General features: G+C 55.9%; 2 protein-coding genes across 10 annotated transcripts in view; one reads left to right on the forward strand and one right to left on the reverse strand.

Moving 5' to 3' along the window:
• Window positions 1-1,251: 1,251 nt before the first annotated feature.
• Window positions 1,252-23,710, reverse strand: PITX3 (paired like homeodomain 3). 4 transcript variants are annotated; one of them, XM_046943076.1, is made up of 4 exons: window positions 19,608-23,710; window positions 7,813-7,953; window positions 4,039-4,244; window positions 1,252-2,773 (listed from the first exon to the last, which is right to left on the reverse strand). In XM_046943076.1, the coding sequence occupies exons 2-4, from the start codon at window positions 7,919-7,921 to the stop codon at window positions 2,210-2,212; spliced, it is 879 nt and encodes a 292-aa protein (XP_046799032.1). In that variant the 5' UTR covers window positions 7,922-7,953; window positions 19,608-23,710; the 3' UTR covers window positions 1,252-2,209. The 4 variants fall into 4 exon arrangements, with proteins under 4 accessions (XP_046799032.1, XP_046799033.1, XP_040559076.1 ...); XM_046943077.1 differs by having other exon boundaries at window positions 4,051-4,244; window positions 19,608-19,726; XM_040703142.2 differs by lacking the exon at window positions 19,608-23,710 and adding an exon at window positions 18,924-19,195 and having other exon boundaries at window positions 4,051-4,244.
• The window catches only part of GBF1 (golgi brefeldin A resistant guanine nucleotide exchange factor 1), a 98,396-nt gene continuing 96,598 nt past the window's right edge, over window positions 23,466-25,263 (forward strand). For 4 of the 6 annotated variants that reach the window (XM_046943073.1, XM_015288458.4, XM_015288459.4 and 1 more), the window contains exon 1: window positions 23,693-24,102. In XM_046943073.1, the coding sequence (XP_046799029.1) occupies window positions 24,062-24,102 (41 nt within the window). In that variant the 5' untranslated portion in view covers window positions 23,693-24,061. Of the gene's footprint in view, window positions 24,103-25,263 lie in introns of all 6 variants that reach the window. The other 2 variants (XM_015288460.4, XM_046943074.1) reach the window with 1 other exon arrangement.

Raw genomic sequence — 25,263 nt, forward strand, 5'->3', positions numbered from 1 at the left:
TGCTTCTGGCTTTGCTGTATTCCCACCTGCACTCAATTCAGAGCTGGGGGGGGTGGGAGGGGGGTGAGGGTGCTGGAAGTGCAGGGAAGGGGCTGAGGCAGCTATGGGAAGGGCCCTGTGCTTTAGTGTAGGATTGGAGTGAGCTGCGGCAGCACCTGGCTGTGGCTATCAGTGGGGACTGGGGGCAGCTGGGGTCAGGGTCAGCTGAGGAGAGGAAATAAGAGGGGCTGGGTTTCTCCTCCTTCCTCTGGGAGGAGAGCCAGGGCAGGCAGAGGAGTACTCTCAGTGTGAGACTACAAAATGTGTGCATGGTGGGCAGGCTTCAGGGTTGGAGGCATGGAAGCAACTTCAGCATCACTGGCATCTAGCGGCAAGGTAAGAGCTCAGTCTTGTTTTACATTTCGTAGCATGTGCTACGTGCTTTTGATGTTGGTGCTCAATCTTTGCATGCGCAATGTAGGTGGAGTTGTGCTTCTAGCAGTAGCTGTTTCAGTGCAGGGATTCCTTATTTTGGTTTAGCTCAGAGCAAACCATAGTTAAGCTATAGCATTGTTGGACTGATATGTGTAATGGCTTTCAGCATCTGCTCACCAATACCTTCAACAGCAGCTGCTCTCTGTGCAGCAGGCTATGGTGAAGATGGAATGGTTTATGTGCTGTGCAAAAAGGGCTACAGTCTTTGTCTCTTAGCAAGGATCCCTTCCTAGCTGAGTTCACTTCCTCTGCGTGTGCTGGCAATGTTGCAGAAACCTGGTTTGTCCCAGTTTTGCCTGTCCCGCTCACCCACATGGAATGGTTCATCTTGCTGATGTATCAGGGTTGTGCTTGCCCCTGAAGTACGTGCCCCACGTGGAAGGAGGCTGCACTGAGTGGGGACATCCCATTACCCACTGCTTACATAGCTTTCTTGAGTTCTTGGAGAACCCCCTTGTGGCTCTCTGCATTGGCAGAAGCTACAGGTCCTGCAGTGCGTGTACCTCCTAGGAGAGCAGCTCTGTTTTACAGCTTTCCTAAAAGAACAGGATAGGGCCAGGGGAGAGGGCAGGTATCTGCAGCCCCTCCTGGAGGTGCTGTTTGGAGCCAGGAGTGCTTCAGGGACTCAGAGGCACCGGCCCCACACAGCGTGATGGGGAAAACTCAGCACGGAGTGCTCAGCCTGCGCCTACCCCAGGCTTGGACTCGATGCTGGTGCTTGCTGTTTGAATCCTCAGACGCCGGGTGATACTCTCAATAACCAGGCAGGCAGGAGCCTTAGAGAGACTGTGCCAACTTTTATTTTATTTCCTTTTTTTGAAATGGGATTTGAGGAAAGGATGGAGATGTGCAAGGGGGAGCTGATTGTTGCAGAAGGGGATGCTTTGGATGTATACTGGCAAAGATATTCCTGTCTGGCTGGAAATGGGCGGAGCAGTGAAGCATGGCAGGCAGCACACCACCTCAGTGGACGTGCTTGCTTTATGGGGTTTTTGTTTTTAAGGTCTACTTCACAGGTTACTTCCTGTACAAAACAAAATGGCCTATTTTAATATATAGGTCTGCTTATGTGTATGTATATATAAAGGTATATATGCATGCACATATCTTATATCCTTACAACTCTCAGTTCCTAAAGGCTTCAAACCAGAAAGGCTGTGCCTACAGGTGCGCTCTCAAGGGATGCCAGTCAGTCAAGACAATGACTGGCTGCCTGATAAGTAAATGGATGAGATGTTCTGCATCAACCCTTGTATGTGGGAGGGGAGAAGGAGGGGGTTGGCCAAGCACTGGAGAGCAGCCTCATGTCACCCCATCCCTGCATCCCGCTGTGGTGGCACATGGCTGTGCTAGGGAGGGGGGTTTAGAGGGGCCAGGCCAAAATATGCTGAGCTCTGCTTCCCACAAGCTAGGCATGCTGCCTGCTGGGGCTCCTGCTTCCCCATGGGGCTTCCAGCAGACTGTTTTGGTTTCCTTACCAACAGGGAGGGTACGTGTTTGGTGGCCAGGAAGGGAGGGAGGTCGGGTGGGGAAAGACAGTCAAAATTCACCATACGATAGTTAGACAAATCTTCATAGAGGTCCATCTGCCTGCTTGCTGTGTGCTCTCTCTCTCTCATGCTCTTTTGCTCTCTCTTGCTTCCACTCTCACTCTGCAGGATGTACGCTGTTGTAGGGCTAAAGGTCTCCTTGTGTCAGGCTAAGGTCAAGTCCCCAGTTAGCAGAGAGCAGCACTTCATACAGGCCTGTCCACAGCGTATTGGCAAGGGCTCAGGTTGGAAGCTGCCGTCTGCACCGCTGGGTAAGTGAAGTTGGCGTGCTGCTTGGCCTTCAGCCTCAGGCTTGCCAGGCTGGAGTTGCACGTGTCCCTGTACATGTAGGGGCTGGCTGTGGAGGCATAAGGACAGGCACTGGATGAGACGGCGGAGTTGAGGCTCGGGCTATTCAGATTGTTGATGTTTCCCAGGTTGTTGAGGCTGGAGGCCGGGACGCCCGTCACTGCAGAAGGGACCATGGATGAGGGCATGGTCATCGAGGCGATGGAGCTGGGTGGGGAGAACATGGGCTGGGAGGAGAGGGGGCTGACGTTCATGGAGTTGAAGAATGGGAAGCTCTTGGCCGAGAGCGGGCTGGTGGCGAGCCCTTTGGTGGCCCAGTTGTTGTAGGAATAGCTAGAATACATGTCGTCGTAGGGCTGCATCAGTCCGTTGAACTGGGCTCCAAAGCTGTTCTTGCAGAGCTCAGCCTGTTGGTTCCTCTCCCGTTTCCTCCACTTAGCCCTGCGGTTTTTGAACCAGACCTGTAAGAAAGGAGAGAGGTGGAGAGTTGTTCTGGGCTGTCTCTTGGCCTGTTTATCCAGCACAGGAGTGGGTGAAGGGCTGAGTCTGTACCCAGGGATGCTGGGCACTGGGCAAGGTGCTGCAGCGAGGTGTCTGGGCTGCAGGATCATCTCCTGGGGAGTCACCAGCTCGATCAAAACCCAAGCAAGATGCTTAGAGTGCACAGGATAACTCTAGGTGTTTGAGGCCACCTAAAGGTGGTGCCCATGATTTACTGCAGGCTATACCGCTGTGTGGATGCTGACGCTAGACAGCAGTACTGGTCCTGTACAAGTGGCATGTTTAGGAACTGCCTCAGGAAGCCCTCTCTTGTCTCTGCTGTAGCTTTGACTCGTGGATATCGGGCACTGCAGCTGCACTGTGTGTTTGGCATTTACTGGTGGAGGAGAACAAGGAGTGACTAGAAGCCTGGCTCAGGTTTGGTTCTGGCTTGCCCCAAAGGGCAGAAGCCTGTGTCTGTGTCCTGATGCAGGCTAACAGACAGCTTCTCCTGCTGCCAGCCTTCTGTGTGTTGCCTGACCCACTGTGTTTAACAAACAAATGCCCTTCTTAGGGGGGAAAAGGGAGGAAAGCTGAGACTGTATTTCCAGTGTACACAGCTGAGGAGGAGGGCTTGGGAACAGAGCATTCAAGGATGCAGCTGGAGCCTGCTCAGTTGAGGAAACAGCCTCTCTTGCTTTAATTTCACCTCAGCATCAGTTTGGGGAATGCTAGAATTCTGTCTTCTAACAGGAAAATCTGTTAGTGTTGGAGGGACTCAAACAATATAACTTCCCAGAGCATGGAAGCTGCTGGAAGGCTATTCATGGTGCTGCTAACTCATAATTCTAGCAGCAGAGAGAAGCTCTCATTCCAGCTGGAGCCCTGCCATGCTGTGCCTGTGACAGCACAGCAGCTGGGGAGCCCCAGAGGGTGCCCTCTGGTGAGGCTGGGGATGATGGCACCACCAGGAAGGGGTCTGGTGGGTGGGGACAGCTGGGTGGAGAGGCTCAGTGGGGCAGACCCTGGGCTCTGGATAACCCTATACTGCTGTAAGCTTGTGCCTGGGGAGGAAGGCACAGCCAGTTGAGTGAATGTGGCTATGTCAGACCTCAGCTGGAGTTATTTGTGAGGTTCTCTCAAGGCGGGGAAATGTTCCAGTGCCCCTTATTTGAGGGCAGCTTGGTGGCTTGCGTCACAGCCGGCTTCCTGCCCCACAGGGGTGTGCACAGGGCCACAGTCCTACCCGCACTCGTGCCTCTGTCAGGTTGGTCCAGACCGCGATCTCCTCCCTGGTGCTCATGTCGGGGTAGCGGTTCCTCTGGAACGTGGCTTCTAGCTCCTGGAGCTGCTGGCTGGTGAAGTGAGTCCGCTGCCTCCGCTGCTTCTTCTTGAGCGAGCCGTCCTCGGGGTTGGAGTCGTCTGTCTGGTTCTGTTGGGACTTCTCGGTATCTGTATGCAAAACAAAGACGGGAGAGATCCCTTGAGTTAACATGGGGGCTTGGCTGCGTTTGGGGAGCGTGCCCTCGTATGACTGCTGCTTGGATGGGCACAGCCACCCAGGCAGCCCTTGGGTTTCCTCTGTCACCCTGACGATGGGTGGCGGTGGCAGTACTTTCCCAGGCCAGCCATTTCCTACTGTGCTGACATCTTTCTGCCTAAGGGTCCATTTAGAAAAAAATTGAAAAGAAGTTGTCATTTATAATGCAACTAAAGATCAAATAGTGCTTTCCCAGAGAAGTGGCTGGGGAAAGGCAGACTGCCAGTGATGGCAAATTGAGGCTCTTAAATTAAATAACCCAGGCAATAGACTTTTTTTTTTCCTTTCCCCCTGTCCATCCCAATATTTTTCTTTCTTAGGAACACTTATTTTGAATTTTAAAAAGTAGGAAAAGGCCTCCTTTAGATCTTCCCTTAAATTATTGCAGCATCTTCTGTCCTCTCACCCCTGGTCTTCCCACTTGGAATTCCCCATCCAAGCGACCGAGTCTTTCTTTTGCTGCCCCTCTGGCGAATGTCCTGGAACTATCAATGTTTGTGTGGATGTGTAACCCCAAAGTGCAGCTCAGCCTTCACCATCACCAGGTGCAGAGCTTGGCATGCCTGCCTGTGCTGAGCTGGGATGGAGCTGAGCAGCTCGGCCACACCAAGTGCCTCCCTGTGCCACAGCCCGCACCCAGCAAGCAGATGTTCTCCGTGTTCAGATGTCACAGCTGAGCCTCTCGGCAGTGAATGGAGGACAGCGAGTGGAGGAAAACTGCAGCTGATGTCTTAGAAAAAGTTCTACCAGGAGCCAGGAGAAGTTGCCATAGAAGAGAATTCTTCCAGGGAAAATGAATCGCTACTGATGTTCACCACCACTTTATTCTGGTCAAGAAGCCGGGTGAGATACTTCCAACTGAAAACTTGGTTTTCAGCAGGGATGGGAGGTGCTCTTTTCCAGTTGGAAATATCAGCAAGACCAAATTGAGATTGTTGCAAACAATGGCAGAACCACTGTGTTTGGGAGAAGAATCTTTTTTAAAACCCTGGCATTGCTCCACTGGGTTTTTTTGTTTGGTTGTGGTTTTCTAAGTGGAAGCTGGCTTAAAAGGCTTTGAAGTCCAGGAAAAAAAAAATCCTAACATGGAAGTTGTCCTGTACAGCCTCTGAAAATGCAGAAGGGCAAGGAAACGGGAGCCTGGAATACACGCAGGTGAGAAGAAAGGGATCTTCAGCTCCAATGCATGTGGCTTTCAAAAACAAGTTCCGTAAAAACCAAATGGAAGAGAGAAGCCCTAAAAGGGAGCCTGAAAAGCAGTTGATCACACAGACTGTTAGCTCAGAAAGCTCTCCTGTTGCTTCTGGGAAAGCCCTGCTTCCCTGGGCCTGCCTTCCTCAGAGGGAGCTGCAGGGCTCCCAGTGTGCGTGTGTCGGAGAGGCGTGCGCCCCTCGTAGGGTAGAGCACACATTGGGCACACGTTGCAAAGACTGAAGCAGTGCAGAGTTCCTGTATGCTCCCCATTCCCTGCCTGCAGCTCTGTGGCAAGTTTAATGCTGATGTTGGATATACAGGAACTCCAGGTACGCTGTAATGCAAGCTGGCTGGGAAGGCATGATCTCCTGTTCCTATTGCCAGTATGCAGCAGGATTTCCAGCTGGGTTGGACCAGAATGAGCTATTTCAAAGTGCACTCTTGAAACAGAAGAAGCCATAGGACTGAAAAGTGGACCTGTAGGGACTGCCTATAGTCTCATGGTGCTCTCCTCACTACCGTGAGCATCCTCATATGGGAGTACCTTCCAGAAGGACTGCTGGAAGCTCTTGGCATTTTATTTTTATTATATTTTGAATAGCAATTATTGCCAAAGGGATAAGTCTGATTTCTCTGGCTCAGTGCTCTAAGCCGGAGTTGGAAGAGGGAGACCTCTTCATTGCTCATCTCCAAAACACATTAAAAAGGCAGTGATGGCACCATGTTTGGGCTAGTTATTGAGAATAGCTCAGTACAGATGAAGGGACAACATTTGGTTTGTTTGTTCATCCGCTAAGTCTGGGTTAATTAAAAGTCTGATGCATGCATGGGATATGTTCCCACAGGAGCCCTTATCTGTGGGTTTCCAAAGAGGCTCCTGCCAAATAGGAGCTGTGCCCAAAACAGGAGTTCCTGCTGAGAGCTGCCCCTCTTCCCACAGGGAGAAATTTTACTCAAAGGTAACAACCACAGAGTAAAACCACCGGCTAATGGGCTGTGTCTTGGTGGAAGAGCTAAGCAAGCACCTTGTATTCGTCTCCTCCATGCTCTGTGGTCTGGGCTTTCTCTAAATCTTGTGAAGCTCAGGCAGCTGTGGTAAACCTGCCTCTGAGTCTGGAAAAACCTCTGCAACTATGCCTCCCTCTTGGTGTCCTTTCTGGTTCTGCACCTGCTGCCTTTGGCTCTTCCTAAGCACTGCTTGCAGGGACTGTTGTCTTCATTTCTGCTGCTTCTCCAGGCAAGTCAAAGCGTACTGTAAAGAACGTAGAGCGTGGGTGCTGCGGTGGGGACCCTGTGGGAATGAGGGTCCCTGTGGGCTGCTCTGGGTCCCTACCGAGGAACTGGCTATGGAATACATCTCTCCCTTGCTTTCCTGCCTAATGAGATCTAACAGGAGGGGCTGTTGCAAACACTAGCACCATCAGAGGATGAGGAGGACCTTGGAGAGCTAAGACAGACCGGGTTTCCATCCCATTCCCCACCATCCCTTGCTCTGCAGGTGAAGGAAGCGGAGCCCAGGGTAAGTAGGACTGCCTGATGAGAGTGCAGGAGGCAGCAGCCCCTGTGCGTAGGTAATGCCAGCACATGGCCGCCTCCCTCAGATGCTTTATTTCCAGCCTGTTTAATACAGTGAGGAGTGATATAGTCAGGCACCCGGCATTTATTGTTGACCTAAAATAGGCTGTGAAATACATCCCGTGCGCATTCGCCCACTCAATGAAACTCCTGCAGTCATAGCTGGAATTAGCTGCTCACACCTAATGGAAAAAAAGTCTGCTCCCTAGTTGGCAGTTTTGTGCGGGGAGCAGGGCTTGACTGGGAAGCCACTTGGATGGAGATGCACTGTGTGTCCCAGCAGCTGACGAGGAGCCGCCAAGCTTGGGGATGTGCCCAACTAAGGTACGTGTGCAGCAGGGAATCTGGTGGCTGGGTTCTCTGACCATAGTTATTCTGGTGCAGCACCCTCCATGATGCTCGCTCCAGAGAATTTTAATCTGCATCATTATGCTGATTAGCTTCTGCAAGCGGGTGAGCCCAGAGGCTTTACACAGGGAGCAGCAGGTTGTCCCCAGCCCTCGGCTCCCCTTGCACAGGGGCTTTGCGTTGTCTCCCTTTGGCTGCACCTGAGAAGTTCAGCCTGGAGTTAAACCAAAGCGTGGAAAGTTTGCAACTGAGCACTTGGGTGGCTCCTGCTGCACAGCAATGCTTGTCCCACATCTCCCCCTGCTCTCTTTCTGCCCTGCACCTTGGATGCTACCCACCAGGAGCGTGGGACCTCACACTCACCGCTATGGTCCTGCCCCTTGCAGCTGTGCTCGTGCTGGGGGGTGCCGGAATCTGAGAGGGACAGGGCTGGGCTGCGAGCCTCCGCGTCCGCCAGCAGGTTGAAATCCATGGGGCAGGAATGGGTGGTGGTGATGGAGGAACCTGAAAAAGAGGCACGGGGTTGTTAGGGAGTTGGATCTGTGCTCGTGACCTCTTCCCATCCGTGTGAAAAGGGACTGGCCAGCCCCTGAGGAGAGGCCTAGGGAAAGCCGAGGATCCCTGTGTGATCCTCGGATCCTTTCTGGGTTTCCTGGCTGGAAAACAGAGATGCCAGGCTTTCTGCTGAGCTCCCCTATAAATCAAGTTCATCGAGTGACACTTCTATTTGCAGCCTTCAGAGAAAGAGCCTCCAATTTATAGGTGACATTCAGACTGAAATAGCAACGCCGGAGCATGCTGTGTAACGGAGATCTGAGGAAGTGGTCCTGGACCGGCCAAGGGCTGTTAGCACCTTCCCCAGACATCCCGCTCTCCCAGCCTCCCTCTGCAGCTTCTTCAGGCCTTCCTTCACCTTGCAGCAAGTTGCTCAGGCAGAGGCGGTGCCCAGGGCCCTGAGGCACTCCTGAAACCATGGGCACAAACAGCCAGATGTGCACATGCAGAAAACTGCAAGGCAGCAGGAGGAAGGCGTGCCGAACTGCACAGAGGCTGCCACAAGCTCTGTCACTGCAAGTGGAGTACTTTTGGGTAAATGAGGACCTCTGGAGCCTGAGTTAACAGGGGAGTCGTGTTACATGTCCTGGGTGCCTGGGGACAAGCGCTGTCACCTCTTAGCCAAAGGCTCCCCAGTGCTGTCTGTTCCCATGGGCTGACCTGACAGCATCCCAGCTGGGAGTTGCCCCCAGCTCCCTCTGCTTTTGCTTCTCAACTGCCCTTTTCCATCTTTCTTTGCCCCAGGGTCAGTTATTCTGTCCTGTTTTCTGAGCTCTCCAGGCCAATGCTGCCTGTGAGCTGCTCTCTGTGGTACGCTGCTGGGGGCTCACGGAAGCAGGTGGGAAGTGTTAGGTGCTAGCAGCCCAGCCCTGCCACCTGGGCAAGTGAGCTGTAAGCCCTGAAGTCCAGGTTTCAGATCATGGCGCTTCTGCGTGTGGCATGATGGTCACCAATAGATGTGCATGTGCTGGTTTGATGGTTCCTGAGAGCTTGGAGAAGAGCAGCTGGGTGCGGGGGCTGCCTCTCTCAACACCCCTCCAGTCCCTGGCCCTGCAGCAGCCCCTCGTGCTGATGTGTCACAGCCGCTGGCACAGTGTGGTTGCGATGCGTGCTGCTGGGACCGGGCACTTAGGATTCTCAAACAGGGACATGGGCTGTGGTGAAGACTGAATGGCTGGTGGAGGGCTGCACAGCCCCTCGAGCCCATGTGTGCCAGGACGAAACTGAGTGAAGGTTGCATTTCAGCTGGGCTGTGCGAGCGCTTAAACACATAAACAAGAGATTAATAGCAGAGCTGTCGCACCTCCTTTGGAGCTGGATGACAGTGACTAAGAATGTATTTTCAGAGCTGTCTAAAGCCTCCTGTCACTCGGAGTAGGGCTGCTGCTGGGGCCTTGGCGAGGCCAAATAGTACCTGTGAAGTGCTCCCAGGCTGTGGCGAGGCTGGAAGCTGGTGCTCACCCTGCTGGTGTCTGCTGCGGGTTGTGGTGAGAGCCTCAGTGTTTCTGAGGAGCTCCCCCGTCCCAACCGCTCCTGAACCTCAGTGCTGGCCCCGACACACCCTGAGAGCAGCATCTCAGTAGGGACCCAGTGCCAGTTTCCCAGAGCTCTGCCTCCTGCAAGCGTTTCGTCCCGGGTTGTGGAGCAGCAGCTCCATGCTCACCACTTTCCCCAGCCTTTGGTGACCTTTGTTGGCTGTAGACCATGTACGCGCAGCCCTGTTGCTTTCTGCTCTGTCTGCGCACACAGCACGATGTGATGGGGCTGTGTTTTCTTTAATACCTTTGCAGGGAGTAGGGGGGAGTCCATCTGCTGCTGATATTGCCGCGGCTTTTAGCATTGCTCTTGGAATTATGCAGAAACGCGCAGTGAATTAATTCCCTGGATTAAGTCTTGATTAAGATGTGTGTCACTTTGCTGTCTCAGAATTTATTAAGAGCCCTTCTTGAGGCGGCGGCAGATGGAATTTCTGCCCAATGTTTGTAGATGATAATTTCCCCTCTTCTACAGCCATTTGCATATGATTGCATCTGTCAAGCACAATTTCCTCTTTTTGAGGGCTTGACTCCGCACTGGACCAGATTTAAGGAGGAATTCAGCCTCTCGCCTCAGTCTATGTGCAGGACAGCATCCTCCGTGTGGTGTCCTGTGTGCCTGAAGTGTCGTGCTCATCTTGCCCAGGTTTCATCTGTGAGAACTGGAGCTATGAAGCCAGGAGAGGAGCATCTCGCAGCTGGTTGTGTGGAGGTGTAAATGACGATGTGAGACACCAGGCTTAGGGTAAGCCAGCCCCTGTATTTAGGAGTAGACGCAGTGTGGCAAGTGGCCTGCTGCAGGGATGTGCTGTGGAATCAGGCTAACACTGGCTCTAAAGCATAGCCCACGCTCAGGTTGAAACTAGTGCTTCTGACTCGAGCAAGTTTGCACTTCGAACTGAACTGAAAACTAGCAGAGTTTCAGAGAGGAAACTTGGAATGCGTGTGATTGCATACCCACTGCGCACACCCTACGTGGTGGCATCAAGCAGGGCCCTCTCATCTTGCTGTGGGTACAGCAAACAGAAGGGAGCAGAATCTGCTCAGCGTGGCCGTGGAGGGCTGCCGTAGGCGGAGCCCCACACCCATATTCACCAGGGCCGGCACCTCTGCCAGCACAAAGGCTGTAGGTATTACCCCAGAGTATACAGCTCTTCTGGATTTAATTAAAGGAGCTTTCTTTCCATAGTGGCTAGATCACGCTATAGGCAAAGACATTAAGAAAGTTGATGCTAAACCTTTCTGGCATTTCTGCCAAATTGTAGGTCTGCTCTCAGGGAGCTGCTGGAATTGGCACCTCAGAAGTGTCTTTGGATAGCATGAGATTTATTGACTCCATCTGTATCTTCATCTTTCTCACTTTCTGAACCATTCTGTTAGGGGTGCCTTCTGCACTTGCACCGTGGAGCCAGGCTTGCTCAGAGCTTTCAGTCTTGTAAAATAACCCACAACCCCAGCCTGCTCTGTGGCTCCTTCCATCTCTGTACTTCCTTGCTCCTGAGATACAGGTTCCCAGTTCACACCAGGTAGGCATTTCCTTTGAGCTGCCAGCCCACGCATCCTCTCTGCTGGCAGGAAGCAGCAGCAGCGGGCACAAGGAAGGGGCAGTGCTGTCGGCATGCTGGGGAGCCATCTCACTTAGCCCAAAGGATCAAACGGGGTCTTTGTCACCTCTCCTTCTGGATCTCAGTAACAAATGGCTCTATCACCCAGGAGTAGACACTCCTCCACTTGTTTTTTTTTCTTTGTGGGGTGTTTTTGTTTTTGTTTTTGGAGGAGGAGTGGGAAGGAACCATAAAGGCTGACCGCTAGCCAAGCGAGTCTAATTATAGTGATGCCTTGGGTGCTGCCCATGGTGAGAGTCCCAGGGACTGGCAGGAGTGCTTTACCCATGTCCCCACGTGTGCCTGCAGAGCTGAGGCCCCCAGCAGATCCGCCTGTGGGAGAGGCTGTCTGGGTGCGGTGCTTCAGCAAGAACCTAGTGCCTGGGCTGCCAGCATCCCCCTCTGCTTCTTGGTTATCTAACCATGTTGTCAGGAAATGGAACAGTCTGTCTGTACTTCGGTCCTAGGAATGCTGAGCTGCAGCGAGGCAGCCCCTGCCTCTGTTCCATATCAGAGGGAAGGATGCTGGGGCTGCTCTGTCCTCTCCCAACCCACATGCTTGTGCAGGGATGATGCTACACTACTGCTGCAGGTTAGGATCTCCAGTGCCACAGAGCACCTGGCACAGGAATCATGCACTGAGCTGAGGGCCGACGTGCTGCCTGCAAGGGCTCCTTCCTGCAGCTAGAGAGCAAGGATGGGACGTGAAACAAGAAATCTTCTTTCTCGAGACTGCAGGAATACAATCTTGGGGAGACCGGGGTCATCTGCTGCTAAACCTCTTGGTGTAACTTAAAGTCTCTAATCTTAATGGAATTGCAGCAGGAACCAGGCAAGACCATTAATCACTGGAAGATAAACAGCAGAAGCACAACGGTTACCTGGTGTACAGCCCTGTTAGGGACAGGGGAGCAGCACAGCCGCCCACCTGCCTGCTGGTCTGGGCTGCCTGAAGAGTGCTTTCAGGTGTGCAGAGTTCACCCATGGATCACTGACTGCTGGTGAGTGCTCAGTCACTGCTCATTGTAATTTCTCTATTTGGTCCTTGCAGTGTGGTGCTAGCCCCTGAGCTTTGGTGTGGGGCGTTTTCATAGCAGTGTGTGCTTCTTTGAAGCCTGAGATATATTTTTCTCTATTCTATTAGCAGGATTTGCCAGGTGTCCCCGAGGTTCTTAGCATCTCATTGCTTGGAGCTTGTTATTTGAGCCACAAGAGCATTGTGGGCAGAGCATGCTATGCCGTCGTGTGTCCCCCGTGGGCTGGCTGTGAGGGCTGCTGCTCCATACCCATCCTCTCCATTACTGGAGAAGTTTCTGATAACTCAGACTGGGATGGGGAGAGGATGGGGAGATGCACTGCTGCCAACTCAGTGTGTGATGTAGGTAACGTTGCTTGGCTGCTCTGGGATGCCGTTCCTTATTGCAGAAATGATGTTAAAAAGCCTGTTTGAACTGGCAGAGGCAATGAAGTGAAATTCCTTTAAGTGCTTCCAGATCATCAGATAAGAGGTGCTAGGGAAACACACAGCCTTGCTGGATGCTGCCTGATGTGCCCTGCGGGGCTGGGGTCAGCCCACAAGGCAAGGGTGAGCCCCCAGCTGCAGCAGAGGAAAACAGCCAGATGCCTGTTCTGGGTAGCAGAGGGTTAATAATGCATTGGTCTCATGCAGGACTGTCACAGTGGGAGCTGTGACAGGAGAGACAGCTCTGTACCCATGTCTGCAGGAAAAAAAAGAAGGAAAAAAAACAATGTCCACAAAGGATGTGTCCTGTTTGGCTGCACCATGGGTTAACAGTGAGCCATGTGGTGGAGTAGTAGTTCTCCCTGGTGCTCTCACCCATCACGTCTGCGTGTGGCTGGTCCCCAGCCCGTGGCAGCACTGGGGGGGGGGGGGTGGGCAGAGAACCAGGCAGCGCCTTCACTCAGCTTGTGCCAAAGCAGTATGGCCAGGCACCCCAACGGAGCTGCCCTAAGCCTACCTGTGTCGTTCTGAAACGGCACCCAAGGGCTGGAGATACCGGTCACAGCACAGGGGGGAAGCGCTGCCTGCTTTCCTACAAGCTGTTTTTTTCTGTACTCCTTGCACTCTTGCAGGAACCTCAGCACGGGGCTGGCTGTGTCCAGCTGCCTTCCTGGGCGCAGCACCTTGGCTCCATCAGCCCGGGCTGTGCTTGTCCCTCTGACAGGCTCTGTGGTTACATTAATAAAGCTGCACTTTGTTACAGCTCCGTTTGTTTGTTAGGCATCTGGAACAAAATAAATCAGCGGAGGCTCCGTTTTGCCATAACTAATCGCAGTTGCACAAAGTTGCTGGCAACGTCAAGCTTCGGAGCGCAGGAGTGCTGGGAGCTGTGTGTGCTCGGAGGGTGCAGAGAAATACGTTGCTCCAGTCAGGTCAGAAAGAGGCTGATTTAGGGGAGAAATTTGGCAGGGAGCATCTTGCAGCCTACCCAGAGCAGGGAGAGGGCTCTGCTCACAGCTCCCTGTGCACATGGCACGTTTGCCAGCATCTGTGGTGGAGCAGAGCAGCTGTGGTGACCAAGCCTGGGAGCAGCCTCCCCACACAGCCGCTGCTCAGTGTGTGTGCAGGTGTGATTGCTGCAGCAATTAAAGGGAGGTGGTACGGTGCCTTTAGGTATCTGTGTGGCTGTAAAGTTGGCCCATCGAGGGAGGGTGGGCCGGGAGACGGCCAGAGCAATGCGGTTCCGGCTGCCTCAGAGCTTTGTATGCAGATGGAGGGCAACAGATGACTCAGCCGCTACTGGGGATGTCAGTGGCTCTCACAATTAGTAAACAAGCTGAAGAAAGCCCCTAATCAGGCAGGCTGAAGGTCGGGAGGCCCGGCCATGCCGCCAGCACGTCGCACCCCGCATGCGGCTCCGACCTTGGCGCGCAGTGAAGCCGTCAGTCAGTGCTTCTGCCATAAATCCTGCCTGCAGAAGTTTGACTCGGCCATAAACAAAACTTGGCTAAAACAGCGGCTAGAGAGAACCTTTTGCGTGTGCTACAGCTGGGCTGCTGCTGTAGGACAGCCGTGTGGAGCTGGGGCTGGCGGTGGGGTGGTGGCAGAGCCCGAATGGCTGCAAGGGATGCACGTCCCACTGCCCGGCTCCACTGCTGTCTGAATGCAGCAAGCGGGGAGCTCAGGGTGTAGCATCTTGAGGAAGCATGGAAAGGATGCGCACAACTGCCAGCCCTGTTTGGGGAGGCACTGGGCAGCTGCTGGAGCTCCGATCGCCACCCCTCCGTCCCACCTTTATGGCCGTTGCACCATGCCCTGAAGGTCAGTTTGTTTACCCAGACGTTGTGCAGAGGGGAGCGAGGGGATAATCGGCCCTCCCCACTGCAAACACGGCCGGCCCCAGCCCCACAGCCTTGTGCAAGCGGCTGTGCTTGCAGGATCGGGCTCAGGGCTCCACAGTGAACCGCTCTGTGCCCGTGAATCTCGGCACAGAGACGGGGGAAGCAGCGAAACCCGGCTCTGAATGGCAGGGTCCTGAGATGCACTGCGCTGCCTGGGGACTGTGCGCAAAGTCTGGGTTGTGGGGTTTGTTTTTTAATCCTTAGTTTTTTCCATCTGTTCCGTGCTGCATCCCACGCAGAGCCCTGGGAGGTAGGCATTTGGGTGGGTAAGGAAGAAAGCTGCAGATCCGTCATTACTCATTCAGCCCAGCCCGCGGGCAATCCCATCAAAGCGGTGCAGAGCAAAGGGCCGGGGCAGGGGGAGGCGGGCGCTCTGCGAGCGGCTTGGGTCGCAGCCCCCCGCTGCAGGGACACCCCGAGATCCGCCGACAGCCCGCATCGGATACACGCGCCGAGCACCGCGCAGCCACAGCCCCGGCGCAGCTGAGCTCCGGCGCCCGCTGCCAGAACGACGCTGTGAAACGCTTCGAACGGGTAGCACAGTCGAGCACTGCTCCTCGCTCTGCCTGTGGGATTGCTCCCTGGTTGGGTATGGAGCCGCCCCAGCACGGCGCTTACAGCTCAACGAATATCGCTCACAGCTACGAGTATTCCTTAAACACAGCGGTACACCCCGTCCTCCACACCGCCCGATTTTCATTTTAAAGAAAAAATCCCTGCGTTTGCTTTAAATAAATAAATAACCTTGCAATAAATGCGCATCCACGCAAAAAAATACATCCTGCAGAACTGGAAGTTGGGGATATTGTGGCACCAAAAATAAAACTGATGGAACAAAAAGGGAATTTCATGTGGTTTTCATTGTCAAGTCTAAGCTCAGAAACAAACAGGAAATATAACTGGCTAAAACAAAAGGGATTTCTTTTAAAGCATGTTCAAATCCAAGCGGGGAGCTGCTTTATTTGGGAGGCATTTTCTGTTTATTTGTTTTTCAGAAAGACAAGTAAATAAAAACGTCCACACGCAGACAGGTCAGCGTGATTTATGGCTGAACTCTCATGCATCTCTTTGGACGGTTATTGTCGGCATCTCCTAAAAATTGGCCTCATAGAATTGGCACCGGGAAAAGGGGCTGAGGGTTCCCAGCTCCGACGGTGGTGCTTTTGGTTCCTCTTTGTGCCGTCTGCAGGCAGCACCGATGGAGCTGAGCCCTCCAGCCCGGCCCTCCCCGAGGCTCTGCTAGCAGCAAATTATGGCTTTTATTTAAATAAAGGGGGCTGTGGGAGGAGGGCTGTGAGAAACAGCCGAGTACATGCTCCATCCCAGAGACACTAACAGGTCTGAGGCTGTCGGCTTCTGGGATGGTGGAAGTTGTTGGCTGGGGTTTGCAGCAGGTGGCTCATTCACAGAAGCTCGGATGGTAATTTCTGAGGGGTTAATTGGACAAAAGCAGGTCTGCTCCAGCTGAAATCACAAGGAGCTGTAGCACCTCGGTGCCCTTCTGAGTACCTTGAAAGGTTGAAGAATCAGGTGTAGAAAATTAATAGCGGCTCCTGCGCTTTAACTCTGGCTTCCCTGCTCATGTGCATGGGTAAAAAGGGTGTAAGTGCCCATTTCCTGGTGGAGCCGTGCTTCGGGAGATAGTGCAGAGCATCACAGTGAGGTGGTGTTGCTGGCTCAGGGCTGCAGGGTGCTCAGGGCTGCCAGAACTCGGTTTCTCCTCTGTGACACTGGGCCATGTCCCCTCGTTCTGGCACACCTGGGTCTGTCCCAAAGACCCTACAGGAGCTGGTGGCACTGCCAGTCCCGATCGGGGCAGATGCAGCCCCTGGCACAGCACAACCTGACCCACCGTGCCTCCAGCAGCAGCCTCAGGGCTGCCTTAAATGCCCCATGCAAGCCAGGAGCTAATAACCAGCTTCATTCAATTCCCAGTCACATTATTATCCAATCTGCCAGAGGCATTAATATTCAGAGGTGAGCCAGGCGGAGGGCAGGGGTGCCGGCACACAAAGGGAGGACAGCAGGCACAGTGCAGCCGCACAAATCCTCTCTCTCCGGCTGCCTGCATCGCAGCCCCGCTCTGCTGGAGGATTTTCCCCAGTCCCAGCTGTGGTGCCAGGCGGTGCAGACGGAAGGCAAAACATGGGTAGCCCAGCACTGTGCCCCAGCCCAAAGCCAGGTTCCGGAGCTGGAACAGCTCAATGCCCTTGCACCCCAGCATTGCTCAGCAAGTGGGGACCTTCCCCCAACGGCCAGGCCCTAAGCAAACTACAGCCTCCTGTGTTCGGGCAGGCAGCAGTGCCACAGCTCCTGCTCCAGGCTTCGCCGTCTTGCCCCATTGTAGGACACGTGGCGCGAGGCCACCAGCCATCCCTACAGGGACTTAATTCCCAGCCCAGGACCTCCCCTGTCCCCAGAGCTGGGGCACATGTGCCAGGTCACGAGACAGAACTCATGTCCCCGGCACATCTCATCTTCCTTGCGGCGCGCTCTCCCAGATCGGGTTTCTGGTTTTTTCTTTTTGGCAGTCCCCAAAGTCAGCCTTACCTCTCAGTCTCATGGTTTTGGTAGCATCTGACAGACAGAAAAGATGCTGCTTTTTTTGCTGCCCTTCCTATAAGGTGCACAAACGGATTTGTTGCGATTCAGCCATAGTTCTCACATCTATTCTTTGCCAGAATTAAGCCCTTTCAGAAAGGCAACAGATATTAAACGAGGCCTGCAGACGTTCCTCTGCCAAAGCAGAGCTACGAGTTCTCAAAGCAGTGCCCGGGACAGGACACATTTCCCTTACTGGGATATAGCTGTGTTTCACAAAGGCTGGCTCCCACGCAACACCAGCAGCAGACCAAGAACACTGCCCCTGCCCCGAGCCCTCACACAACGCCTGATAGCGAACACAGTGCGACCATCTGGTAACGAAAGTCACCTCTTGCCCCGTTTCTGCAGCTATCAGCGGGGCCCGGCAGCAGCTCCATACCCCTCCAGTCCCTCCGGAGCCAGCAGCAGGCCTTTGTCCCCGCAGGAAGGCACCACGCAGCTTACGCACACGTCCGTCCCTCCGATGGAGCAGAGGGCTCAGGAAAGACCTCGCTGCCATTGCCAGTAGCGCGGTAGGACTCGATCACGGGTGACGCTCTTGAAAGACACCGTCCCGAGCTGCCGTTTTTAGCATCTCCCTAAGCCGCAGGGAGGACGAAACCTTTTCACACCGCATCCCGCAGGCCGGGAGCAGAGAGCGGCAGGGGAGCGCCGGGTTCCCCTCTTTGCTTGCCGCGCTACCAGCTCATACCAGTTCCCCCCGCAGCCCGCCGGGCGGCAGTGAGCCGGGGCCGCGGCACCGAGCCCAGCGGCGCTGCCGGGGGGGCCGCCCGTCCCGTCCCGCTCAGCTGTCCCGCGGCGGGGGCGCGGGGCCGACAGGTGTGCCCCGCTCGGCAGCACCGGGCCGGGTCCCGCCACCCCCCCGAGCCCGCTCCGGCAGCTGCAGCGCGGCGCCGCTCCCAGGGCCGCCGCCAGCCGGGGCCGAGCCGCCCCGTGCCCCGCTGCGGGCTGGGAGACGGAGCCCCCGCCCCGGGCCCGCTCTCGTTGAGCGCAGAACGGCCGCGCTCCGTCGGGCGCCGCTCCGCTCCGCTCTCTGCCACCGGCGGTAACGGCTTCCCCGGTGCCGCGCTCATCGCCGAGAAGGTGAAGGAGCCCGCGCCACAACCCGGAGCCCGACCGCCGGCTCCGCTCGGAGCTTCCCGGCGCTGCTCGGCCCCGCTCCTTCCCCGCAACTGCCGACGGAGCCGCCGCCGGGGGCCGGCGCTTCCTTCCCCCTCAACCCGGCCGGCTCCGCTGCTCCCGATGGGTACCCGCAGCCACGGGCCGGGTCGCCCTCGCCCCGGAGCTGCAGGGAGGTCGGCTCTGCTGTAAACAGGCGCCAGCCCGTTACATAAATATCATTTATCCAACTGTCCGAACGCCGTCGTGCCGCCGCGCTTTTCCCAGGCGCCGTCTCCCCGCGTCCCGCTGCCCCGGGCCCTGCAGACAGCTGAGCCGCAGCCCGCAGCGCCGTTATTTACAGCGAGCCCCGGCTAATTTAAACAGCCCCGGCCCCGCTCGCCCCAGTGGAAAATGCCTAAGTTTAGCAACTGCCAGGGGCTCCGGGAGCGCTTGCCGGGAGGGGCCCGGGCAGCCCAACGGGACGGCAGGACTCGCAGCACCGCGGCCCCGATCGGGGCAGGGGCCGGGCCCGTTCCGCCCGCTGTCCCCCGGCTCCTGCCCCGGACACGGCTCTGCGGTCCCGAGCGGAGCGCCCCGAGGATGCTCCCGCCCCGCGCCAGCTCCGGACGCACCCGAGAGGGCACCGAGCGCGCCCCGAGGAGAGCAGCGGACCACCCCGTTCCCGGGAGGTGTCTGACGGAGGGTCACTTACAGCAGCTCCAGATGCGGGATCGGCTCGGCGGCCTTAATCCTGCGAACGGGGTGACGCCGCTGCCCCTGCCCCGCTACCCGGGCCGCTCCGCCGCTGTCAGAAAGTAAATCCCCGCGACTCCCCGGCACGCTGCGCCTCGCTGCCGGCCTGCGGCTCACGGGGAGAACGGAGGGCGACGGCCGACTGCCGCCCATTCACCCGGCCCATTCACTTTATGGCGGCGGCCGGCGCCCCCCGCCAGCTGCACCGGGCGCCCCGCTCCCGCCCGCCCCATTCCAGCTGCGCGCCCGCCGCCGCCCGCCCCGTCCAGCACCGCCCGCCCCGGGCCCGCCCCGCTTCCACGCCGCCCAATCTCCGCACGGCTCGTCTGCGTCCCGCCGCTCTCCGGTAGTCCGATTCGCAAAGGCGGACGCTAGATCACGCCTTCGCCGCGATGGCCGCGCCCCCGCCCCGCCGCACGGCTTTCGCCGCCGTGGCCGCACCGCGGAAGGGGAACGGGGGGTCCGGGCGCAGCGGTGCCGGAGGGCACGCGTGGGCACGGCTTCGCGGCCCAGAGGGGCCGTCCGCCGCGTCCGGACCCACAGCCGGCTGCTGGGACCGCAGCCCCGCACGTCGCAGCGGCAGCTGTCGGGAACGCTGATTGCGCGTTAGTTACTGCACGCGCCGTCCCGGCTCTCGTCGTACCGGGAACGCTTCGGCTTCTCTTTGGGGGCCCCGCCGCGGGGTGCCGTGCCTCCGCCGCCGGGCACGGAGGGAGAGATGCGCGGTCCTGCGGCCGGGCTTCCTCCCTCGGGTCACTTCAACGCTGACCCGCGTGCCGGCTTATGGTGCCAAAGGTCAGCCTGGAGCTCTTCCACCGACGTGTTTTAGAGATTAGGAAATAATGTGAGAATAGGAGTGGATTTTAACCCCGGTGACTTATGAGCCGTACCGAGGGAGCCTGCTAAACACATCATGTGGCACATAGATATGTAGGGGAGGAGAAACGCAGACGGAGAACTGCAGGATGTGAAGAGGGGTTAAGAAGACACGGCACTACGGATTGCTGGTCAGAAACACACTAACACTGGCAGTGCAGGGGCTGTGGGAAAACCTGAGAGAAGCTGTCAGCGTTGAGATGCTCATGAGAAATTACCACATTTATTAATAGTAGCAACCCGAGGTTCCCATTTGCCTCACTGCTTTGTGCCTCCAGTAAGTGACTGCCAACCAGACCACATCTTTTCCCATCTCTGTTTTTAACCTCCCCCAGGAGCAGGCACAGCACAGCAGCGCTGGCACTCCCCAAGACAGTCCGTCTCTCCCACTACATGTCCAAGGAAAGCAGAAAACCCAGCTCATGGTCCGCAGCAATAAAGGGAATGATGTGAACCGCCTCTCATCCCTCCAAGCCTTCCACCGTGAGTAGCCTGCAACAAATACAGACAGTGCTTATGCTTTAAAGTAATGATGAAACCGAAGTATTTGCAGCTATTTCCTTTGGGCAACTGGAAATAAGAACCAGCACTCCATCTCAGGCTTGTTCCCTGCGGAGTGCAGCACGAAGACAATCTGGGAACAGGAAGGCTTTCTCTGGGACAGCCTCCTAAGCTGTCCTCTTGCAAGGACCGTCTCCTTGGGAGGGAGGGCTCTTCTTTTGTTGATGAAATGTAGCAGCAGCTCTTGTGGACGGTGCCAAGCATTCTGAGCTGCAGTTCATACTGTCTCACCAGCTGGATGATTCACTGCTGGAGGAGAGACCAAGGACTTCACCTGAGCTCAGGAGACAGATGTTACTACTTCACATTAATTAGAAAGAAAGGGGGGAAAAAATAAAAAGAAGAAGCGGTAAAAGCAAACTAAACCCAGAATGAACTTGAGCTGCATCTTTTCAGAGACGGAATATGCAGAATGAGGGAATTACAAAGCAGGTTAGGCATACTTCACTTTTTACTGTCTGGGAGGAGTGTGTTCTCAGAGGAAACCCTGTCTCTGTTACAGGTAGATCCAGTCCCACAGCTGCCTGGTTTTGTTGCTCTCAGAGGGTGCTGCAATTGGCTCTGATGGTCGCAGTTTCCACCTTTGTGTCTTAACTAATCTTTTAGCCATGCTGGGTTCATGCTATCAAACGCCTTGAAGATCAGAAGTGACGCTGTGGTTTGGCCTCCTGGGCCAAGAGGCAGAGGGTGGGTTTGATGCCTTTGTGGTGGTCAGGGCTCCCACTGCAGTGCGCTTGTCCAGCTGGCATTTGCCAAGTGCTGTGGGCTTCATGCCCATGTGTATCACATAGCTGTAGCCTCGCCAAGAGGTGACAAAGATATGACTAACTGAGGTTAGGTTGCTCCTGCCAAAAGGCATGGCTGCTTGTGGCCAAACAGAGAACATGGAAAACACTGGGAGTTTCACGTCAATGGGGAGTGCTCCTAAGACATGGGCTATGTAGAACAGCCGGGAAGATGTTTCAGCTCAAGAAGGCTGCTCTGCAGCTTCAGTACTGTGTTCTGTATGATTGCCAGAGAAGGGTTTGATTGTTCTTGAGTGTCTCAGTTCAGCTCTGCTGCTCCAGCTGTAGGTCCTGGCCTGAGAGCACATTGTACCGGATGCAGAACATCGGTTTCCATTTGGAGAGCCTTCAGCTGGCTGTGGGCTGGTCCCTACCTGAGCTTCCTCTGGAAAGGGGCAGCTGCTGGGAATGACTGTGACATTTGTTTTGGATGCTCATCTCTGAGGAGAGTGTCTGCAAGCAGTTCCTAGCCATGGTGACTGCTTCTGCCTTCTGAGTCAAACCCCTTCCTGATGAGACTTCAGGAATCTGAAGGATTTGCACGTGTTTTGCAGTTCTGATCTTGAGTTTCACTGTCCTGTGCTGTGTGTAAGAACAGTGCCTTGGGAATAAAGCAACATGGGCCTTTCCCATCTCTTGATCCTTTGCCTGCACCCCCTCAGTGCAGGGTGGTGCTGGACTACCCAAGGGCTGGATGACACAGTGCTTGGTGCGTGCATGTGAACTTGCTGCTCCCAGACAGCATGGGGCTGTGCTGTATTGTTTTCTCTCCAGACAATGCAGCACTGGATTGTAAGTAAAAATGCAGAGCACACTGCAATGTTTGCTCTTTATTAATGCACTAAGATGCATTTGGGTGAAGCAGAAGGCTCCTGGCTGGCTTGGTTTCAAGCTCCGTGACAGGCTTCCATAAACACTTTGCAGCTCTCTGGGCAGGGGCAGAAGGCACAGAGAGGCTGCAGCCCCTTCACTGGCAGGGGAGGTAGGCTTGGCTGGGAGGGGTCTGGCCTTTGCCACAGACAGCCCCTTTGTTGAGAGGGGAGCTGGTGAGCAAGTGAGCGATCCTGGGAGCTTCCCAATGGCCGGTGGGCACTACAGGGCACTTCAGCTGCTGCTGCTGCGGGGCAGGAGGAAAGGAGAGTGCATGAGCAGAGACACCCTGCTCTGCCAGCCTTTGCTTGCTGCCCTGGTAGCTTTTGTAGTCTCTCTGCACTGGGTATCTGGCCACCTGTTTTTTAGCTGAGCAACTTGAGCTAAAAGCTGCCGGCTATGACACAGTACCTCTGTTGCCAGAACACGCAGTTTCTTGTTCCACTTTTGAGGAATGTATGTGGCCGCTTACAGCAATTACAGCTTAACCTTCCAGCTCTGAACTCTGCCTATTATCAGGGAAATACCAGCTGGAGCAAATATCTTGACCTCTGGATGACACAGCTGGGAGATAACTGCGGTCTCAGCCTCAGATGCTCTGATTCTTGGTCACACAGCACTTGGGCAGGCCCTCCTGCAGGCTGAGAAGGATGGGGTGTCCATCCCCAGAGCATCCCTGCCAACACGGGCCGTGCTCTGAGGAGGGAGGTGACAGCGTCAGGCTGTATGTGATGGTGGAGATAGGGCCCACCTCACGGCTGGGTTGGGCTGGTTCTTGTTGCACGTTTAGGTTTTTGTCTAAGGTCCTTCACTGCTTTAGCCAAGCTGCAGCGGATGAAGTTGTAAGTCTGACAGCGGACGAGTGCGGTTTGACCCTTCTGCTCTCTTTCACCTTCAGTTTGTGCTTTCCTACACGTACAGCATTAAGGTTTGGGGGGTAGGCTGGCAGCTGCCCTGACCAGTCCAGTATCTAGCACAGCAGCATCCACGCTGACCCGCCCACGGGTGCCATCGCTATAAACTGTAAGCTTTCTGCGGGGGACCGGAGGCAGGGCGGGGCGGGGCGGGGAGGGGCCAGAGGGTGGGAGAGGCGGAGGCCCACACTGCCCCGGGTGCAACGCGGCGGGAGGCCCGACCCACAATGCCCTGCGCGGGTAGCCCCGCCTCCGGCTACCTCTCAACCGCCCTTGCTGCTCCCCGTCCACGTTTGGCCACGCCCCTCGGCGGCATGGCTCCCTCACGATTGGTCAGTGGCCCTGCTAGTTCTATCTTCTCTGCCGCCATTGGTTCTCTTTGGCTTGTCACTGGATAACCCGCCTCCTCCGGCTTCGGTCCGCGATTCTATTGGGCAGCCTGGCGAGCCGGCCGCCACGCCGCACGGGGGTTGGCTCCGCGGGCTGTCCGTCGGCACAGTAACCAGGCAGCGGGTTCGGGTGCGCCCGTTTCCACGTCAGTGCGAGGGTAGCCGAGCCGGTTCCGTTTGCCTGTGGACGGGAGGACCCCGTGCGCGGCCGCCTCGCCCGCCGCCGCCGGGAGGAAGGGGCGGGCGGCCAGTGGCAGGGCCGGGCCGAGCCCCCGCTCGCGGCGCCGCCCGCCCGACCGATGTGTGAAGCGGCCGCCGCCGCGGGGAGCAGGCGCCGCCATTTTGGATGCGGGGGTCAGTGCCGGGCGGCGAGCGCCTGTCGCGATAGTGTCGCGACGCGAGGACCGGGCCGGGAGGGAGGCCGCGGTGGGGGGCGCGGGCGGAGCCGGGAACCCCCGAGGCGGGTGGGGGGCTGGGGCCGGAGCAGGCCTTACCGCTGGCGGCTGGGAGAGCAGCCCGGGGGGACCCGCGGGCCGGGCCGGGCCCAGGTGTCCTCCTGCCGCGCAGCCCCGCTCCCTGCGCTCGGTCACACGGCGGAGCTGCGGCCGAACCCCGAGGGCGGCTGTGCGGGAGGGAGGGCCGCAGCCGGCGTGGGGTGTGCGTCCCGAGCTCCCCGGTACCGCGCTTAGTCGCTTTGGTCGCATGAAGCGACCGGAAAGGACAGCCCCCCTTCGCGCTTCCAGGTTGGCTCCTCAGGTTTGACTGCCGGGCGGGAGGTTTCTCCTCGTCTCCCAAGCCCTGTCTCGTTATCGCAGCTAAAGGTGCAGGCCTGCAGAGGCCGGTGCCACCTTTGTCAGGTGTCTCCGCTGCCCTGCCGCTGCTGGCCGTGTTTCAGACAGCACGTCTGACTGCCCAGACCTGCCGGCACAGGCCTGTGCCCTGCCTTTGCAGGAATACTTCCAGCTCTCTGACCTTCTCTGCCTGTGACGTTGGTTGTACAGCAGCTGTTATGAAAACAAAGCAAAACAAAAAACACATCAGGTTTAACTTCCTGGTGAGAGATTCATGTAACTGGCATGGGCACTTTGAAGGGAAGAAAAGGCTTTGCTGCCACCCTGCTCCTGGGTGACTGAGTGAGCTTTGCAGCTAGGTGAGAAGCACTTGTGATTTGCTGATTGGGAAGTGCTGTGTATCCTGTTGTGGTAGCAGAATGTTGTGCCAGGACACGATACCGAGGCTGGGTCAGAGACTGTACTCCTGCGTTATCATAAACCATGCAAATGTTGCTCAGCAGAAGCTTGTTCTTAATTATTACCTTTTCTGTATATGTAGTACTGTCAGTTCTCATTAGTGCTGCTTACTGTAGTGATTTCACTGAATTTGAGTCAGTTAGCATAGCTGAAGGCTAACGTTTGTAATAGGGAGAAGTGACTTGATGGACATGTGCCAGACTGTGTCACTCTTAATGCTAACTCTTGCTTGATATCCAGAAGAGTTGCAGACATTTCCCTGCAGGGGAAGGATAGTGACTTCTTATGGCAATAGAAAACATTGGGGCAGTATGCTTCAGGGTTGAGCAGTGGAACGTTCAGTGCACGTGCGAGATAACATTAGCAGATGTAAATCTTGTCATTGTTTTTGTGTGAAAGTTTAACACCTGATGCCATTTCAGGAGTCTCAGAATAGTGGTCATCACTGTCCGTAGAGGGTTGCTGAAGTAGCACATGTGTAAATGTTAGACTTTGGCGTTCAATGAAATGCCTAGGTGTCTGCCTTGTTCCACTCCTTGAGTTCCTAACCGTCCCAGAGCAGACCTGTGAATGATGACAGCTTCCCTGTTTCTCTGGGTGGGCTGGTCAGCTGGGTTGGTGTGGAGCTGCCTGGTGAAGTTCTGAGCAGGAGCA

Source organism: Gallus gallus, chromosome 6, assembly GCF_016699485.2.
Source record: "Gallus gallus isolate bGalGal1 chromosome 6, bGalGal1.mat.broiler.GRCg7b, whole genome shotgun sequence".
Taxonomy (NCBI): domain Eukaryota; kingdom Metazoa; phylum Chordata; class Aves; order Galliformes; family Phasianidae; genus Gallus; species Gallus gallus.

Coding starts and splice junctions, on each gene's coding strand:
- PITX3 (XM_046943076.1), bottom strand. CDS start 7,921: ATGGATTTCAACCTGCTGGCGGACGCGGAGGCTCGCAGCCCAGCCCTG. Junction 4,245..7,812: donor CAAGGGGCAGGACCATAGCG/GTGAGTGTGAGG, acceptor TTTTGCATACAG/ATACCGAGAAGTCCCAACAG. Junction 2,774..4,038: donor TGACAGAGGCACGAGTGCGG/GTAGGACTGTGG, acceptor CCTTTCTTACAG/GTCTGGTTCAAAAACCGCAG.